Source organism: Perognathus longimembris, chromosome 20 (genome assembly GCF_023159225.1).
Source record: "Perognathus longimembris pacificus isolate PPM17 chromosome 20, ASM2315922v1, whole genome shotgun sequence".
Lineage (NCBI taxonomy): Eukaryota > Metazoa > Chordata > Mammalia > Rodentia > Heteromyidae > Perognathus > Perognathus longimembris.
The window spans coordinates 17,416,740-17,436,335 of record NC_063180.1 but is presented as its reverse complement, the minus strand read 5'-3'; the positions used below and the strand labels follow the sequence as shown (position 1 = coordinate 17,436,335).

General features: G+C 52.5%; 1 protein-coding gene across 4 annotated transcripts in view; it reads right to left on the bottom strand.

Moving 5' to 3' along the window:
* Positions 1-1,713: 1,713 nt before the first annotated feature.
* Positions 1,714-19,596, bottom strand: part of Sipa1l3 (signal induced proliferation associated 1 like 3) — a 157,164-nt gene continuing 139,281 nt past the window's right edge. For 2 of the 4 annotated variants that reach the window (XM_048329864.1, XM_048329866.1), the window contains exons 16-22: positions 16,950-17,171; positions 9,631-9,796; positions 8,795-9,020; positions 7,681-7,824; positions 6,074-6,209; positions 4,594-4,675; positions 1,715-3,914 (exon numbers count right to left, since the gene is read on the bottom strand). In XM_048329864.1, coding sequence (XP_048185821.1) covers positions 3,774-3,914; positions 4,594-4,675; positions 6,074-6,209; positions 7,681-7,824; positions 8,795-9,020; positions 9,631-9,796; positions 16,950-17,171 — 1,117 coding nt within the window. In that variant the 3' untranslated portion in view covers positions 1,715-3,773. Of the gene's footprint in view, positions 3,915-4,593; positions 4,676-6,073; positions 6,210-7,680; positions 7,825-8,794; positions 9,021-9,630; positions 9,797-16,949; positions 17,172-19,596 lie in introns of all 4 variants that reach the window. The other 2 variants (XM_048329867.1, XM_048329868.1) reach the window with 2 other exon arrangements.

Sequence of the window (19,596 nt, the reverse complement as noted above, 5' to 3'; positions counted from 1 at the left end):
GAGTGGTAGGGAAGGGGTGGAGAGAAAGATGGCAGAGGAGGGCAGGAGGAAGCATGAGATAAGGACTTTAGGACAGAATGCAATTTGGGTATATATGGGGAGGTGGGGGCTAGGGTTAGTAGTGAGGGAGAATCAGAACACAGATCAGGAGCAAGAATGATGAGAATCAAATTTCTGGACAGGATAAGCAAAGGGCAGAGCAGGCGAGAAACAGATGAAGAGAAGCCCAGGCAGGCATTCCTGGGGATGAGAGCCAGAAGAAAGCAACAGAGGTGGAGATGGAGCAGGAGGAGAATAACAGTAATAAAAAGTGCAGCGACTTGTGGAGACCAAATAGGAGGAAGTCAATAGGGGTTTGGAGAGGGGGCCCAAGAGAGAGGAGGGAGAGGTGAGGGAGAGGGGGAGGGGGGAAGACACACACACACACACACACACACACACACACACACACACACACACACACACGGAGGCCAAGCACCAGGAGGGAGAAAGAGGAATGAGGAGTGAGGGAGGCCCATGTGGGGAGATGGTTAGGATCCAGGATCCAGGGACAGGCAAAATTCCGGGACAAACTAATCAAATGAGGGAGACATGGACATCTGGGGAGGGATGACACGGAGAACCTAGGGGAGCAGAAAAATCTGCAGAGTGCCAGTCAGACGCATGGAGACTGAGTGGTGGGGGAGGGCCCAAGCTGGGCCAGGAAAACTGGGGCAAGATGAAGGGAAGGTAGGCCAGATCAGGGGCTGGCGTGTGCAAAGGGGAGTGTGTGTGTGTGTGTGTGTGTGTGTGTGTTGTGGGGTGCTGGGAGTTGCTGGTGTGTCTCAGGCGCCAGGAGAGGATGTGAGAACAGTTTGTTCCCAGGTTCCTTTCCCGTCTGGTCCCCCTCCCTTGGCCTCAGTTGGTTGGGGGAAGGGCAAGCTTGAAGATGGGGCCGCCAGGGGAGTGGAGAAAAGAATGGATGGCTCTAGAATGTTGAGCTATGGGGAAGAGCTGGAGCTCTTCGGATATACTCCTATGCTTCAATTTTTGTTTTATTTTTCCATGAGGCGAGGTTTGCCTGGATGCTCACCTGGCCAGGTGCAGAGCTGGGCTGAGCCCAAGGGGCTGCCTGGAGTGTCAGCATCTCCAGCACACTTCCTTGTGTGGGCACTGTGCCTTCCACTGTCCTGGCGGGAGGGACAGCTTCCCCCTCCCAGGCACCCACTGGAAGGCTGGCAGAGACCCACGACACCAGCCGCAGCCCACCCACCCACCATAGACAGAAGAGGTGGAGGATGCAGAGACTACCCTCTGTGGGTGGGACAGGACATGCAAATAAGCCTGGTGTGAGGGGTGTGGCCTGAGGCAAGGGCAGAAGCTGAAGCTTCAGGGCTTGTGGACCCACCCACCAGGCAGGAAGTCAGACTTGATGTACAATCTCTGACCCTTGTGTGTGCAGGTCCGGGAGTTTGAACACAGGGCCTGGGTGTGGTTCCTTACCACTTGTGCTCCAGGCTAGCACTCTACCACTTGGGCAATAGGTAGGTTCACATACAGCTTTTTTGATGGCTAATTGGATATAATAATCTCTTTCCTGCCTGGGTTGGCTTTGAACTACAATCTTCAGATCCCAGCCTTCTGAGTAGCTAGGATTACAGGCGTGAGCCATCAATGCCCAGCAAAAATGCTGATTTTTAAAAAGTTGACCCACTCTAAAACCAGCAGGTGGGTCTGGCTCTGTACCTCTCCTAGGTACAGGCCTTAGGAGAATCTTGCTCACTTGAATTTAAGGACATTTTAAATGTGCAGGGTCAGATTTCTGTCGTTTGGCTTCCAAGAAAAAGTTTGTGAGGCTGACGAGTCAGTTCTTAGGAAAGTGTGTGCAGTCAGGCAGCCGCCCAGCTAGGGAACACACAAGCCATTTCTATGAAACATTTATTTTCCTTTGAAACCTCCAGAAACATGCCAGAAAAAAATCTCAAGAAAGAGATGGAAAGAAAAAAAGACAATGAATTTTTTAAAAATCCAAATGAAACAAATCGACATTAAAAAAAAGCCTATCTCCAGCCAACAGATATAACACCAACCTCAAATTAAATAATTGGTTTTGCAGAAACTTAAAAAAAAACAGAAAATTTAACCAAAAACAATCATAATTTACACTTGTCAATGTACATGATTACATCCCCCAAATGATTAGAATGATCTGAAGATGAGACATCTAAAAAAAAAAGAGAAAGCAAAAGGCTCCAGGTTTGTCTGAGGAAAGGGGGGGGGCAGAGTGAGGGAGGGCCCTTGGGAGAGGGGAAGGGACCTCACAGTAGTTGGCCCTGGCTAGGCGGGCTGGGCTGCTGCCTGGTCTTCCCCCACGGCCCGCAATGTTGGGACTGACGTTTTGCTCTAGACACTGCCTCTCTGGCCAATCATGGAGAGGCCAGGGGCACCCTCTTCTCCGGCCCTGCCCTGCTTCTCTGTCCTGGGGTGTAAGTCTCAAGAGGCTCTTCCTCAGAGAGAAGGCTTCGTGTCCAGAGGTGGGCCTGGCTGCCTGGTGCTGGCTCTGGGCCCAGCCCATATGCTGCCAACTCCTCCCTGCCTGGTGCTTTCCAGAACAGAGGGCCTCGTGGAGCCGCCCTGAGGCTCCCTGGCGACTCCCACTGCTCCCCCCTCCGGGGGTAGGGGTGGTGGTGGTACATGCTTCAGCCCTCAGCTTGAGGTTGGGGGGTGTCCACGGACTGTGGCCGTCCAGACTTGTTCTGGCACAACTCTACATGAAAAAATAAATATATATATATAATATTTTTTTTGCTTTTTTTTTTTTAAAGAAGGAAAAAAGAAAAAGAAGCTCATGTTTCCTGGGTGAACAGCGTAGTACCACACCGAGCTGCCCCTTATTGCCTTTTGAGAGCTAGCATCTGTGGGGGTCGCACTGAGAGTGCCCCCCGGGGAGCACAGTGAGTGTGTCTGGGTGGTGCCTGCTGGGGGCTGCAAGACCGGCCTGGAGCCTTGCAAAGGAAAATGAGAGCAGACAAGAGACGAGGCTGCTTTTCCCCAGCCGGGCCCAAGGCTCTGTGGGTGGCGTCTGAGCCCTGAGGTGGTCAGGGCTGGGTGCAGGTGGGAGAGGAGAGGCCTGGAGCCCAAGCCCAGGCACTGTGGCCTCTGGCAGGAGGAGCTGATAAGGAAAAGATCGTACAAACAGTCCTGATTGTACAAAGAAGAGTTGTTCTCTCGGTGGACTCTGGATACTGGGGTCTCCTCTATACCTGGGGGCCCCAGGAAAGTAATTTAAACTCTATCAAAGTGCTCCTGGCTGCTTCGTGAAAGGGTCAGGGAGAGGATGATGGTGTCCATGCTGTTGGGAGTGAGCACACGGGACACACAGGCTGTGACCTCTCTGGGCTGTGGGGAACGAAGGGGGCTCATTTGGTGTCCCACTGTGTTTCTCATGCAGGGGGCTTCCCTTGTCCCTCCCACCTTCCAACAGCTCCAGCAGCTGGGGCCAAGGCCAAGGACGAGGACTGCTGGCCCACAGGCCCACGGGTGGGGGGGGACAGGGGGCAGGTCAGAGGGCCCTGAGACAGGAGCAGAGCTGGCTTTTGCCAGGCCTGGTTCCCAAGTCCCTGCGGAGGGCTGTGGGTGGGCAGGTGCCGGGGCACTCCTGGGCTGGGTGACCCCTCACACCTGCCACCAAGAGCCCAGAGAAGGAGAGAGGAGGCAGGAGCCTGGGGCCTGCCTGTGGGGGAGGCACCGTGGCTGGATGAGGGTGTCTGTGGGGCAGGACCTCCCCGCCTGGCTCAGAGTTCCTTTTCCCTGCTGAAAAGCTCAGCAAACTTGCGAAGCTGCTCACTGGCGGCCTGTGACTCCTCCTGCAGCCGCTGGTTGTTCTGCCGTAGGCTGGCCACCTCTGACTGCAGTACCACCTTGTCCTGCTTCTCCTGTGACAGTGCGAGGGTAGCATTAGACACACTGGCCTGGCAGCCCTGGACAGGGTGGGCCCAGGGTGGCCAAGGGCTCTCTGTATTCAAATCTCAGTTCTGCTCCCACAGTGAGTGACCAATTCACTTCATGTCACTGGGCCTCATCCCTCAATTCTGACATGGATTGCGCAGAAGGTCCTGCGGGCCACTATGTAAAGGTCTTACACACAGGATGAGGGTTTTTTTTTTTTGGTGCCAGTTCTGGGGCTTGAACTCAGGGCCTGAGTGTTGTCTCTGAGCTTTTTTTGCTCAAGGCTAGGGCTCTGTCACTTGAGCCACAGCACCACTTCTGACTTTTTTTGGTGGTTCCTTGGAGATAAGAGTCTCATGGTCTTTTCTGCCAGGGATAGTTTCCAATTAAGACCCTCAGATCTCAGCCTCCTGTGTAGGTATGAGCCACCAGCGCCCAGTTTAGGATTATGTTTTTGACAGATATCATCCTATTGCTTCTCCAAAGACTGGGCCAACGTATTCGTTCCTCAAGAATGTCTGAGTCTGTGTGCTTCCTAGCCTTAGGCATGTTCGGTTTTTTCCTTCTTTACTACTAACTACATGAGGAGCACAAGGAGTGGCATGGGGACGGGTGTTGCTCTCATGTCTGGGGAGGCAGGCGGGGCATGCGCAGGGGAGGCCTCACCTTCTGGAGGTCTGTGTGCAGTTGCTTCAGCATCACCTCCAGCTGGTACACCTTGCCAGTCAGATCCAGGGGTGGATCCTCACTGCAAAGACAAGGCAACAAGGCAAGCTGAGGATCGTGGGAGAACACATGATACAGGCCTTCTGGTCGCTGGGACTCGGGTGAGTCTGCCTTGCTGGAATGCCGGAGGTGATGAGAGGGGCTCTGGGGGAGCCAGGGCAGCTGGGTGGGGGCCATCTGTGGGGTGTGCTGGTAGGTTTGGGCTGTGGGGAGCACCTCTTCCCTCCAGTGTCTGCTGAGCATCTGCAGGCTAAGCCCCATTCTAAACACAGGTGGCACACAGCAGACAAGGGGTGCTGTAGACAGGACAAGCAATAGCAGTACTGTACTAGAGAATCCACGTGTCCAGCAAGGACCATTCTCGTTGGGCTTTGGGTTGCTATGGGGCTGCCATGGGATAGAGGAAGAAACTCAAGCTATGGCAGGGGACACAGTCCACACACATGCTGGTGGGGGTGGCATCTGAGGCCAGAAGCCCCTGCCTGGGTTCCTGAGTATGAATGTCCCTCCCCAGGTGGCATCTGAGGGGTTGGCACTGAGGGGGCTGCCCCTCCCTCCCCATCGCTGGCCTCCAGGAGCTGCACAGGTAAGCGCAAGGCTCCCAGTTGGTCATCAGGCAGAGGGATCGCAGACTGATCCTGAGGGGCCACAGTTCTGGCAAGTCCTACACTCAGCCTGTGCCACAGCCCACATTTCTCGAGTGGCCTGGGCTCAAAGGCCAGCATGTAAGACAGAAAAACAAAAGATGAAATGACTCTTAGAAAAGGCTTGTCCTGCCCTCTCTGCAGTGTGCACTGTCATACACACACACACACACACACACACACACACACACACACACACACACTCCCTGCCAATGTAGCGCAGCCCAGGTGAGCAAGCGCACAATTCTGGCTGAGCCAGAAAGAAATGAAGTACAAGTGTAGAGCCCTGTGTGAGATGACCCCGAGGAATGGTGGTCCCTCTGTCTTTCCTGGGGACAGGGCTTGACCTCCGTCAGCACAGTTCCCAGATGAGGCCAAACAGCCACAGCAAAAGTCAGCAGTTAGAGTGTGAAAAGCAGAGTCAGGGGTCCATGGAGGAGACCAAGGAATAGAGAGACACACACAGGTAGAGCGGAGAGTCTGGGGGACTCCCCTGCAGCACACAGTCTTCACACAAGTGTCCTCCTAGTGAAAGGGGCCGTTGTGGAGGGCAGGGCAGTCTGTTTTGGTCCTTGCTGGTTCCTTTACACAGTGGGCACAGCATTAATGATTCTTCCCGCCTGTCAGCTAAAGGGAACTCTCACCAGGCAGTGGAGGGGCGTCCTGCAGTAGCTGCACTCCCCTCCCCCTCACCACTGTGTTCCTCTTTTATTGTGCAGACTTGCTGCTGATAGGGGCCTGGGTGGCCTAGCTCTGGGTGTGCTCCGGAAACTCACCTCATGGTAGGAGTGGTCCTGGGGGTTGAGGGTCCCCGCTCCAGACTCAAGTGGCTATGGACAGGACTGTGTGCAGGTGGGATGTCCGGGCTCAGGGCTGGGTCGTTTAGAGAGAAAAGTGAGACAGCTCTTTGCACTGCCGGAAAGACAAAAGACGGGAGGAGTGGGGGGCTGAGTCCTTGTGGATGTGATGAGAGGGGTCCCAGCATTTTCCCTACAAAACTCCTAACCTCTACCACTTTATTTGTTAATTTACCTACTTATTATTTTGGTGCCAGTGCTAGGGCTTGAACTCTAGGCCTCTAGCTCTTACTTGGCTTTTTTACTCAAGGCTGGTTGAGTTATACTTCCACTGCTGGCTGTTTGCTGGTTAAGTGGAGATAGGGGTCTTGAGGATTTGTCTGCTCCTGCTGGCTATGAACTCCAGTTCTCAGATCACAGCCTACTGAGTAGTCAGGATTCTAGGCATTAGCTACCTGCACCTAGCATTTTGTTTTGTGCCAGCATGAGGGGTTTATTAACTCAAGACCTTGCATTCTCCCTAGCTTTTATTACTCATGGCTGGTGCTCTACCACTTGAATCATGCCTCCAGTCTAGCTTTATTGCTGGTTAATTGGATATAAGAGTCTATGGGCTCTTCTGCCTAGGCTGGCTCCAAACCTTAAATCCTCAGATCTGAGTTTCCTGAGTAGGGCATGGTGGTGGTGGTGGTGTGTGTGTGTGTGTGTGTTATTCCCTTAATCTGCAGTGCTGGGAATGGGACCCAGAGCAGTGTGTGTGTGTGTGTGTGTGTGTGTGTGTGTGTGTGTGTGTGTTATTCCCTTAATCTGCAGTGCTGGGAATGGGACCCAGAGCATTTGTGTGTGTGTGTGTGTGTGTGTGTGTGTGTGTTATTCCCTTAATCTGCAGTGCTGGAAATGGGACCCAGAGCATTTGTGTGTGTGTGTGTGTGTGTGTGTGTGTGTGTGTGTGTGTGTTATTCCCTTAATCTGCAGTGCTGGGAATGGGACCCAGAGCATTTGTGTGTGTGTGTGTGTGTGTGTGTGTGTGTGTGTGTGTGTGTGTGTTATTCCCTTAATCTGCAGTGCTGGGAATGGGACCCAGAGCATTTTTGCTAGGCAAGTAGCAGCTGTCCTCATGATGCTTTCTCTTTTCCCCTAATTAAAAAATCTCCAATTATTTCTCTTATTCTCCCCCCCCCCCCATGCAGTGCTGGGGATGGAAGCCAGGGCTCCTCTAAGTTACCTGGGCACATGGCCTCACCCTCCCCTGCCCTACAACTAGGGATGGACATGGGATGAGGCTTGGCCAAGGGGAAGAGAGTGCAGAAGTGGGAGGCTTTGAGAAGCGCTCTTAAGGAGAAGATATCTCTCCTGCTGGCTGGAGTGGGCTGTAATGGCCAGAGCCTAGCAGCCATCATGGGAAGAAAGTGTAAAGCTCTTGAAAAGAGTAGAGTGGTGGGCTGGAGGGAGCCAGTCACCCACCAGCTCCCCCAAAACGCCCTAAATTCCCATGCAGTCCTAGTGTAGAAAATAGATGTATTCTCCCCAGAGAAGCCACAAGCCCTCCTTCGGTCCTCCGGTAAGGCTGGGAAGAGGGCACCTACCTTCATAGGCCTTTGCTGCGTTTACCAGGCTGGACCATTCCAGGCCGGCAGCTGTGTCGGGCAGGGGCATCATTCCGGGGTCAAGGCGCCGCAGCGGCCGCTCCCGCCCATCAGCTAGTGAGAGCTCTGAGGCGGAGATGGCGGCTGGATGGGGATGAATAGACAGGGAGGTGGCTGAGCATGATGTGGGAGGGTTGAAGGTATAAACTCAGCTGATAGAAACCTCCCTCACAGGGCTAGCATGCTGCCAAGCTGAGGGTTTGTGGGGTGCACGGGAGGCCTCACTGAGGTGCACCACTGAGTGAAGGGTTTGAAGTGGTAATGAGGGAGCCAGGGGCAGCCTGAAGGAAGAGTGGCCAGGTATGAAACAAGACACAAAACCCTTGAGGTGTTGATTTTGCAAGTATGTAGCCCAGGCTCGCCTGGAACTCCGTCTCCCAAGAGCTAGGATTACAGGCACGTGCCACCACACTTGGCTTGAAAGATTAAGGAACTTGGAGGAGGCCTATGTGGCTCAGAAAGGGCAAGCAAGGGAAAGAACCCCAGCCTCTCCATCATCCCATCTCCCATGGGGTACAGAGATACAGGGACTCCATCTAGCTGATGTGGGGACAGACTCCTTAGCCAAGAGCCTTGGGAAAGAGCACATCTAAACTGTAAGTGTGTCTGAATTTTAGGGAGTAACAAGTACAGCTGCTGTGCACTACTCTTTAACAACCCCAAAGGCAAGCAGCACGCTGGATCTGCATCAGAGGCACTCCTCACTCAATCAGGTGGGCATGTCGGGACTCAACAGCTGCCTGGCAGACAGTGTGGACCTGCACACACGTTGCTTCCTGGCTTGAGAGCCCCTGGGCTGTGGGCAGGGGATGAGAGCAGCCAGAAGCATTGCCAGCTCCTTGGCTTTTTGAGGGGATGGCATACCAGTGTCAGGGACATGCTCACAAACTATTTGCTAGATCAATAAAGGGGTGGATAAGTCATAATCCCACACCCCCTGAAATGTGGCCCAACCATCTGGCCCCTGAAGCTTGGACACACCCCGTTTCTGCCCTCAGATGATCTATCTCCAGGTGGGGCTGCCCTGCCTCCCAGCCCCAGGTACCAGGCTCACATTTCTTCTCTGGGATGGTGCTGGGGACCCCTCCACCAGTAGGGTGGGGGTGCTGGTGCTGGCGGCGGGCAGGCAGCGTGCTGGAGGGGAAGGAGCAGGTGCTGGTGAAGAGCACGTCACTGGGGAGGCCTGGTTCCAGGCTTGAAGGGCTGGCAAAACTGGGTTCCCGACGCCCGCTGCAGAGACTCTCATCTGACAGGGTCCGCTGTAGGCCCTTCTGGGGAGACTGCCAAGACAGGGGTAGGATGAGGGGGTGGCACAGCTGGGCTCATGGGGCTCATGGGGCTTACATAGGCCAATGCCACTCTCCAGCTCCAGGCAAGAGCCAGAGGTCCCTCTAGGAGGCAGATCCAGGAAAGTCAGGCTGTGGAGGGACCACTGATGTCACTATACCCTCTGCCCTTAGTGCCCAGGGCTGGTGGGACCATATCTTGGGGGAAGATTATCTTGGGGGAGACTGGGCAATGGATTCTTGTGATGTAGCCCAGATCTGCCTGCAGTTGGCAATCCTCCTGCCTCAGCCTCCTGAGTGCTGGGATTACAGGCATGTCCCACCATACACAGCTGAGGATTGTCTTGGTCCCCACACAGAAGGCACCTGACTGAGAGTGAGGTCAACCAGCACAACGAGGCAGGAAGACAAGAGCTGAAAGGAGAGGCAGCGAAGGCACTTGGTGCCTGCTGTTGTAGCCTGTTCTTGAGGAGCCATTTCCTGCCTGGGCACTGCAGAGTCTGCCAGGCTAGCTCCACTCAGGTTCTGTTCCTTCCCAGTGGACAGGCCTGTGGGGGACACTGCCTTCCTCCCTGCCTAAGCCAGCTGGCCACACGCCACTCACCCCTGCATCCCGCTCTTGCTCTGGCCCCAGGTTGTCCATGATAATGAGTTTCTTTAGGTCGTCCTCGATGGTGGACTTGTAGTTCTTTCGTGGGGACCTCAGGTCTCGCAGGGACGCCCTCAGCCGTGGCTGCCCGAAGACGTTTTTTGTGTTGGTGTCTACCTGCCTGGAATGACAGTGCCAGTGTGAGGAGGCTTTGAGCCACTGCCCTCAACTGCCTGTGCCTCCTCTACTGCTCCTGGCCCAAAGTAACAGCCAATGACCAGGGGACCCGTATGCAAGGGAGGGAAATGACCTGAATAAAGTGGGGTACAGGCTCGGCAGTAGGAGGAAGGAAGGATGGAGGATCAGTGGCTGATGGGAGGGAAGCAGGCCTTAGCTGGGGGTGAGGAGTGAGGCTGTCTAGGCCAGGGGATTCCATCAGAGGATGGGGTCCCAGGTCCCGCACTATTAGGCAGGACTGGGCTGCAAGCAGACCTGTGGCCTGGGTGCTCACTTTCCTAACTTGCCACACAGGGCAACCGAGCCCACAAACCACAGGGATTTCTTAGAATGGCACATACTAGGCAGAGAGCCCTTGAGCAGGGGCCTGGTGCCCCATGGCTACCAGCCTGGATTTTTTTTTCCCCAATCATGGGGCTTGAACTCAAGGCCTGGGCATTGACCCTGAGTTCTTCTGCTCAAGGCTAGAGCTCTACTACTTTGAGGCACAGCTATACTTCTAGTTTTCTGGTGGTTCACTAGAGATAAGACTCTCAAGGCCTTTTTTCTTCAGGAGGGCTTCAAACCATGATCTCCAGATCTCAGCCTCCTAAGTAGCGAGGATGACAGGTATGAGCCACCAGTGCCTGGCTCCACCTTGGCTTTTCTTTTTGTGCCAGTCTGGGGCTTGGACTCAGGGCCTGAGCACTGTCCCTGGCTTCTTTTTGCTCAAGGCTAGCACTCTGCCACTTGAGCCACAGCGCCACTTCTGGCTATTTCCTATAAATGTGGTGCTGGGGAATCGAACCCAGGGCTTCATGTATACATGTATATGAGGCGAGCACTCTTGCCACTAGGTCATATTCCCAGCCCTCCACCTTGGCTTTTCTGCTGGGCCTCCTGTTCCAGCAGAGCCAACCCACAGTGCTCTCCCCACAGGGTGTGCTAGAATACCCCAGTGGTCTACTGGTCACCAAGCCACAGCTGGCCGGGATAGGCCTGGGTCTGAAGCTCATCTCTGCCCCAGTGTGTGGGAGCTGCCGCCAAGCACCGGGCCTAGAGAAGACACTCAGGATAGGAGGCCCCCACCTCATGCCCTCCCTCCCAGTGGCTCAGCCTGTGGTCCCTGCCTGGCTCACAGCAGTGTCCTGGGGTCTTAGCTTGTCTCCTGGCCAGGGTGGCTTGAGGTCTCTGCCATGGTTGGGGAGAAATGATGGCAAGGGCAGGGCCTTCACAGGCCTACCCAGCATGCTCAGCTACTTGCCAGAAACCATCAGCTCCCCCAAACGAAAGGGAGACACACTGAGGCACAGGGGAGTTGCACTGGCCTTCCTCCTCCCAGCAGCTACTGTGGGCTGTAACTGTCTCTGATTTCAGGGCAAGGTGAACCCTTTTGATCCTCACATAGCTGTATATGCTAAGCACTATCTGTCTCCCATTTCAGGCATGGAGGAGTTAAGCCCCTTTCATACAGCCTATGGGTGAAGGATTCACATCAAGGCTGCAGAGCCTATAGGTGTCACTGCAAAGCTCGACTGGCATGTTCATGACTTATTTTTTTTGCCAGTCCTGGAGCTTGAACTCAGGACCTGAGCACGGTCCCTGGCTTCTTTTTGCTCAAGGCTAGCACTCTACCTCTTGAGCCACAGCATCACTTCTGGCTTTTTTCTATATATGTGATGTTGAGGAATCAAACCCAGGGCTTCATGTATGTGAGGCAAGTATTTTACCACTAGGCCATATTCCCAGCCCATGATTTATTTTTTATTTATTTTACTTTTGTTGGTCCTGGGGCTTAAACTCTGGGTCTGGGTGCTGTTCTTGAGCTCTTTTTGCTCAAGGCTAGCACTCTACCACTTGAGCCACAGCGCCACTTCTGGCTGTTTTCTATATATGTGGTGCTGGGGAATCGAACCCAGGGCTTCATGTATACGAGGCAAGCACTCTTGCCACTAGGCCATAGTCCCAGCCCCCCCCCCTTTTTTTTTTGCCAGTACTGGGGCTTGGGACTCAGGGCCTGAGCATTGTCTCTGAGCTTCTTTTTGCTCAAGGCTAGGACTCTGCCACTTGAGCCACAGAGCCTCTTCTGGTTTTTTCTGTTTATGTGGTGTTGAGGAATCGAACCTCCCAGGGCTTCATGCATGCTAGGCAAGCACTCTACCACTAAGCCACATTCCCAGCCCCCCTGAGCTTCTTTTGCTCAAGGCTAGCACTCTACCACTTGAGCTACAGATGCACTTCTGGCTTTTTCTGTGATTAATTGGAGATAAGTCTGGAGAACTTTCCTGCCCTGGCTAGCTTCCTCAAATCTCAGCCAGGATTACAGGTGTGAGCCACTGGTGCATGGCTCATGCTTTGTTTTTATTATTTATTTTGAAACAGGGCTTTCCCTACATAGTCTAGGACATCCTCCTGGCTTAGTCTTTCTCAGGCCTAGGATTACAAGCATGTACTACCATGCCTAGCTTGGATGACCATATTTATATCCCAGATGGAATGAAAGAACTATATTTGGTACATGGAGCATGATCACAGCTGATTAAAAAACATGCTCCTGGATGCAGAAAAAGATTTCTGGAAGAAATGAAGAGCAGTGATTCTCTTCAGGAAGCAGCAGTCATATTAGGAGGCAGAAAAAAAAATGAGACCTTCACATTCTATCTAATATCCTTCCAAACTGCACTCATTTTATCCTAATCATGTCTTGTAACAATGAGAACCAGTTTTAAAAAGGCTGGCACCTGACCTTCATCATCCTGTAAATCTAGAAAGAGTCTTTGAGCCCAGAGAAGAAACAAGATGTCTTGGGCTCTGGAGGTTTTGAAGTCTGCGTTTCCTTTCTCTCTCCCAGCTGCCTGCCTTGGGATTTTAACAAAGGGAGGCAGAGAGGCAGCAGGTTGTTTTCTGTCCGGTCTTATTCCTCCCCAGGTTGGAACTGCAGGCAGAGGGGGGGGCTGGCTCTGTCCCTGTCAGGGAAGTATATTCCCTGGGCAAATTAAAAGCTTATGATCAGAGGGCAAGAAGTAGAGAGGGAACAAGAGACAGAAAAAGCGACAATTGTATACATTCTCTCTGCGGAAGCAGAAGAGGCCTCCCCGCCCCCTTCTTTGAATTTGGCATTTCCCAGAATCCCCTGAGCAAAGCCCCACTGCCTGGAGAGGTGGCAGGCCTGGCCTTAGGGTGTCCCTGAAGAGAGGTGCAGGGCAGCTCTCCTGCAGAGAGGGGGTAAAAAGACCCGCTGAGAACTTTCAACAGCAGTGGCTGCTATGTCTTCCTCACAAAGGTCCACAAGAACCCTTCTCCTGTCTGCTGTGCAAAGGGGAAGCCCACCAGAAGCCTCTGGAGAAGCATGGCTGATGAATGATACTCAGGAGGAAGAGGCTGTCATCCTAGCTACTCTGGAGGCCGAGATCTGAGGATTGCAGTTCAAAGCCAGCCCGGGCAGGAAAGTCTAGGAGACTCTTAACCTCCAATGAACCACCAGAAAACCAGAATTGGAGGTGTGGCTAAAAGTGGTAGAGCACTAGCCTTGAAAAAGCTCAGGGAGAGTGTGCCCTGGTCCTGAGTTCAAGCCCCATGACAATAATGATGACAACAACCACTACCACCACCACCAAAAAAAAAAAAAAAAAGAGGAGGCTCTCCCCAAGCACACCTCATGAAAAAAGAGCAGTTACATACAGTGTGTGCCAAGCCACTGTTAGAAAACAAAATCTTTGGTAAACCAACTGAACAACTCATGGGGGGGAGAGGGAAAGGGAGAGTGGGGGAGGGGGGAATGAGGGAGGAGGTAACAAACAGTACAAGAAATGTACCCAAGGCCTAAAAAGTATCAAACTGTAACCTCTCTGTACATCACTTTGACAATAAATAAGTAAAAAAAAAACAACAAAAAAAAAACAAAAACAAAAAAACCCTACTCTGTTTAGCCTACTGCACTGGTGTTTTACTAGACCTAGCAAGAGTGGACATGTAGAGGATTCACTTTCTAAAACCATCTTCTTCACATACCACCAAGTCCTCAGTCCCCTTGCTGCCCTCCCATCATTCCTGAAACACAACAGGCACCTTTCTGCCTCAGGAACTTTGCACTGGTGATTGTCTGGAGTGACCTTCTGGCCACTGCTTGTGGCTGGCAACTTCTCATCCCTAGACTGAGTTCAAACATTAGCTCCTTGGGGGCCTCCCCTAATCACTCAACCTCCTGTTGCTCCCTCCCAGCCTGGGGCTTATTTGTTGTTGTTGTAAATCCTTCTGTATTATTTTAGTTTCTATCTTGTGTTTTTTATCTTCCAAAACATAAATACCCATTTAAAAAACATCTTCAAGGTTCTACTCCACAGTCCTGTGCATAATCACTGATTTTCCCATGTTGTCTAAGTTTGGGTTCTGCCATATTGTGGAAAAGTAAAGAGAAAATGTGGAAAGAAGGCTGGGCATTAGTAGAAGGCAGTGAGCAGGTCAGATGTGGCTGGGCTGGATCCCAGATGACTGAGAGCTCTGGGGTGGGTCCCTCGGGCCCCATTAATTAAGCTAATTAGCACGGATGGGCCTGGTTGAGCTGGGGCTTCTGCCAATGAGGCTGGCAAGCACATTCAATTCAGCCAAGGCTACAACTCAGGCAGCAGACAGGCTGTCCTGAGAAGACTGCTGGGAGCAGACGCTGGGCATGTGGAGATATGCGGTGTAGGGTGGACTGGGGTTCAAGGAGAGGTCTCAGACCTAGAAGGGAGCTGGAGCCAGCATTGGCCACTGCAGGCCAGGCCACAACCCCCTGACCCTGGTTCAAGGCACTTCTAACTGGACCTACATCTTGGTCTGGAAATGGGGATAAGAACAAGATCCTTCCTTGGGGATTGCTTAGGCCTTCAAAGCCAGTCTGGTTGGCAGACAGGGCTCTGAGTGCTGGGTGGAGGGAAGGGGAGCCGCTGAAGGTGGGAAGCAGGGAGTGGATGACCACAATTGAGTTTTCAGAATCCCTTCTGGCTGTCAGCAAGGCATATGACCTGGGCTCTCAGTACAGACACACAGCTTGCCTGCCCACACCTTGAAGGGCCTGGATGTCTCCGACATCACTCCCCCTTTAAGCTTTGCTATGTCAAGTTTGCGCCCATCCAGCTCATGAAGATGTTAGGAGGGCAGGGTCCCATCCAGCAGCACATGAGCCTTGGACTTGGCTTCCTGGGCTCTGGTCCAGACTGACCCCTGGCCAGCTGTATTACCCTGGACCTCAGCTGTCTCATATGTAAAGTGGGGACAGAATCAAATCCCTAGAGCTGAAGTAATTCATGGAAATCTTAGAACTGGGCCTGGGATGTGGTAAGTGCTCAATAAATGTGAGATCACATTCTCCAAGTGAAAACCAAAACCCCTTTCTTTTTCTCTCTCTCTTTTGTAGTGTTAGAGATGGAACCCAGGGTCCTTGTGAATGCTGGGCAAGCACTCCACCACTCCAGCCCTACCCTAGCTGCACAACCCTCTTTTTGTTTGTTTGTTGCCAGTCCTGGGCTTTGGATTCAAGGCCTGAGCACTGTCCCTGGCTTCTTTTGGCTCAAGGCTAGCACTCTGCCACCTGAGCCACAGCGCCACTTCTGGCTGCATTCTATATATGTAGTGCTGGGGAGTCAAACCCAGGACTTCATGTATATGAGGCAAGCACTCTTGCCACTAGGCCATATTCCCAGCCCCCAACCCTCTCTTCTCTCTGCTCTGTAAGCAAAATGCCTCAAATGAGATGCCCAGTCCTGCCTTTCTCTCTGACATCTCCGGTGGTCTTCAAGGCCTCATCCTGCACTCAGCTTTCAGGCTCTTCCAATCCAACTTCCTGGCCTCTTATAGCTTCCACGTTGGGCTCCTTTTTCTGGCAGTGCCAGTTTAGCCTCCTTTCCTGGCTCCCCTTTGTTCACACCTCGATCCCTCTCTGCTGAGCTCCAAGCCCCTCTTCCTTCACCCACTGTCCGGCATTTCCAGAGCCTCCCATTCCCATGCCCATGCCCCTCAGCTCATCTGAGTATCTGTACATTTCTCTCCCACTAACTACACCACTCTATGAGAAAGGCCTGTGTGCTGGCTTTGGACATCATCCCAGGTTTAACATCGCCCCCCTCTCTGCTCCCATCCGGACAGCAGCTCTTCAGGGCTCTTTGTAGGCTGCTCTGTGTGTAGTGACAGGGATGTTGCAAGTATGCAATTCAGACCATGTCCTCCTGCCTGTTCCACACCATCTAGTGGCTCAGTAGCACTTAGAGCAGATGCCAAAGCCCTTAAATGCAGCTCCCAAGAGCCTCTGCAATCAGTCCTTGTTGCTGCTCTCACCTTACATCCCATTGCCTTCTCCATCCACATGGCTGAAGCCACAAAGACCCTCCATCCACAGGTGGTATGTGCTCCTGCCTCAGAGTCTTTGTATGTGTTCTTCCTTCCTCTGCCTGAATTTCTTTTCTTTCTTCCTTTTTTTTTTTTGGTGTTGTCCCTGGGACTTGAACTCAGGACCTGGATGCTTTCCCAGAGCTTTTTTTGCTCAAGACTAGTGCTCTATCACTTGAGCCACAGCCTGATTTCCTACTTTTTTTGGAGACAAAAGTCTGATGAGGGGCTGGGGATATGGCCTAGTAGCAAGAGTGTTCGCCTCCTATATATGAAACCCTGGGTTCAATTCCCCAGCACCACATATACAAAAAATGGCCAGAAGTGGCGCTGTGGCTCAAGTGGCAGAGTGCTAGCCTTGAGCAAAAAAAGAAGCCAGGGACAGTGCTCAGGCCCTGAGTCCAAGCCCCAGGACTGGCAAAAAAAAAAAAAGTCTGATGAACTTTCCTGCCCACGCTGGCTTCAAACCACAATCCTCAGATCTCAGCCTCCTGAGTAGTGAGGATTACAGGTGTGAGCCACCAGTGCCCGGCTGCCTGAATTTCCTTATCCACTCACCAGGTACTCTAACTTCCTTTATTTCTTGTCACCCCAGCCCAATGCCAGCTCCCCAAAGGCAGGGATCTTTGTTCTTCTTGCTCACAGCTATAACCACAGATTGTGGACCTCCACAGTCACCTTTTCAGTGAGAATCAGGCATGACTGCCCCATTGTATCAGACACTCTGGGGGCTACATCATAGGGACACTTACTTTTTGGGGTCAGTAAAAGGGAGTGGCCGTGGTGGGGGCTCGTCCGTTCTCTTCCACCCTGTTGGATGCTTATTACGCACAGGCTGCTTGGAGAAGAAGGACTTGGGGACAGAGGTGGAGAGCTGGAAGGGGCTGGACTGGGCCAGTTGAGAGGCCCGAGGTGTCTCTGCGCTGGCTGTTTTGAAAACCTGAGCAGGGTAGCCAGCCCTGGAGCCCATGTCACTGCAAAGACAAAGACAAAGGAAGTTCACTTAGAAGAGAGACACAGATATTTGATTTTTGGGGGGGAGGAGGAAGGGCACAGGGCTGGAGATTGAGCTCAGGGCCTTGAGCTCTCACAGAGTGGTGCCCTGCCACTTGAGTCATGAAGACCCACTGCTTTATGGGTAAGAGCAGAGGGAGGGCTGGGAATATGGCCTAGTGGCAAGAGTGCTTGCCTCCTACACATGAAGATCTCGGTTCGATTCCCCAGCACCACATATATGGAAAACGGCCAGAGGGGGCGCTGTGGCTCAGGTGGCAGAGTGCTGGCCTTGAGCAAGAAGAAGCCAGGAAAGGTGCTCAGGCCCTGAGTCCAAGGCCCAGGAATGGCCAAAAAAAAAAGAGGGGCTGGGGATATGGCCTAGTGGCAAGAGTGTTTGCCTCGTATACATGAGGCCCTGGGTTCGAATCCTCAGCATCATATATACAGAAAATGGCCAGAAGTGGCGCTGTGGCTCAAGTGGTAGAGTGCTAGCCTTGAGCAAAAAAGAAGCCAGGGACAGTGCTTAGACCCTGAGTTGACGGCCCAGGACTGGCCAAAAAAAAAAAAAAAAAAAAGAACAGAGGGAACTCAGGGCATTTTGGCCTAGGGCTGTCTGCCCAGCTTTCCTTGATGGATGGGGCAGTTCTTCCAGAGCAGAACCCTTGGGATAGCATCAAGGGTAAAGACTCAAATGGAAGTTTTACAAGGAGAGGAGAACAAGGGGCAGAAGAAATAGCTGGAGAAATAATGCTGTAGGAAGTCTCAAATCTGGCTAACCTGCCCACCCCCCAAAAAAACCCTCATATTAATCTGCTCATCTATTAGGTTCAACACACCTCCGGTAGGATAAATACAAAGACATTTATATCTCAAAAAAAAAAAAAAAACCCAAAACAAAAAACCACTTGGAGATTAAGCACTAAGATGAAAATCTTAGCATCCAGAGACAGAGGATTCTAACATACACAATTATCATTTGCTGATTAAAAGTAAAGTAGAAATATGAAATACACTTCCTCTAGTCAAGCTGGGGTTTTGTTTCTTGTGGTTACACGCACTGCCATGGCCATGTCTTTAGCCTCTTTTAGCAAAGCAAGGCCTTGACAGCCTTTGCCCAGGACACAGGGCCATCCTGAGCCCCAAGGGGTGCTCCCTCTCACACCCCATGGACCATGAGGGCGCTGGGAGCTGCCAGGTGTGCTACCTGGATGGAGTCCTCACCCCACCTGCAATGACAGCGAGAACGTTCCTTCATGCACTTGTGGATTGCCTTGGGCCTCAATGTCGACTAGCAAGGAGGAGGAGGACATGCACTCTGATGTCCGCTTAGCCAGGTCTCAAACCCAGCTCCAACGGGCATGCTGGCCCCTTTTGGGTCCAGTTCCTCATCTTCAGGGAGCCTTGGTTTCCTCCTTTGAGAAACAAGCCAGCAGGGGCTGGGAATATGGCCTAGTGGCAAGAGTGCTTGCTTTGTATACATGAAGCCCTGGGTTCGATTCCCCAGCACCACATATACAGAAAACGGCCAGAAGTGGCGCTGTGGCTCAAGTAGCCGAGTGCTAGCCTTGAGCAAAAAGATGCCAGGGACAGTGCTCAGGCCCTGAGTCCAAGCCCCAGGACTGGCCAAAAAAAAAAAGAAACAAGCCAGCAATAGCACCTGTCCTATAAATCACGCTATTAATCAGGCCCTGGCCCTGCTCTCCCAGCAGCAGCTCTAAGGGAGGTGGTATGTCTCAGGGCTTGAAGCCCCAGCTGGTGGCTCAGACAGGACTGGGATACAGTAGGGGTAGTGCCTTGCTCTGCCCTCCACCTACCTTCAACTGGAGGCTATGTGACCATGTTTTATATATTAAGGAAGCAAATCTAGAAGAAAAGAGGTTGTGGCTTATGTAAGGGCTGGACACCAGAGGCAGGAGGGGGAGAGGCCCCACCTCTGTGTATGTGTGCACTGTGGTTTGTCCATGTGGGCTTAGGGGCTCTGACGGGGACTGATGGAGACCCAGGATGGGCAACAGCACTGATGCATCCAGGCCTTGTTTTCGGCACCTCCCAGGCACCCCACCCCCCTCACCAAGTGGCTCTATAACAACCAATGCAGAAATGACCACTATCATATTTCAAGTGAGGAAGCAGAGGCCTAAAGACTTAAAGAACTTGCCTCAAGTGACACAGCTGGAAGGGACTGAGTAAAGATGCAAACCTGGGCTCTCAACAAGACATGGTAAAGATAAATATGCAATACAAGCCAATAAAACGGCAGCAGGTGCTATTTCTGAACTCATCTATGTCTCAGGCCCTGCTCCACGCTCTTTACATTCACGACCACAGTTCATCCTCCCAACCTCAGGCCACAGTTCTCATGAATGGCTCATTCTACAGATGAGAAGCTGAGGCTTGGAGACA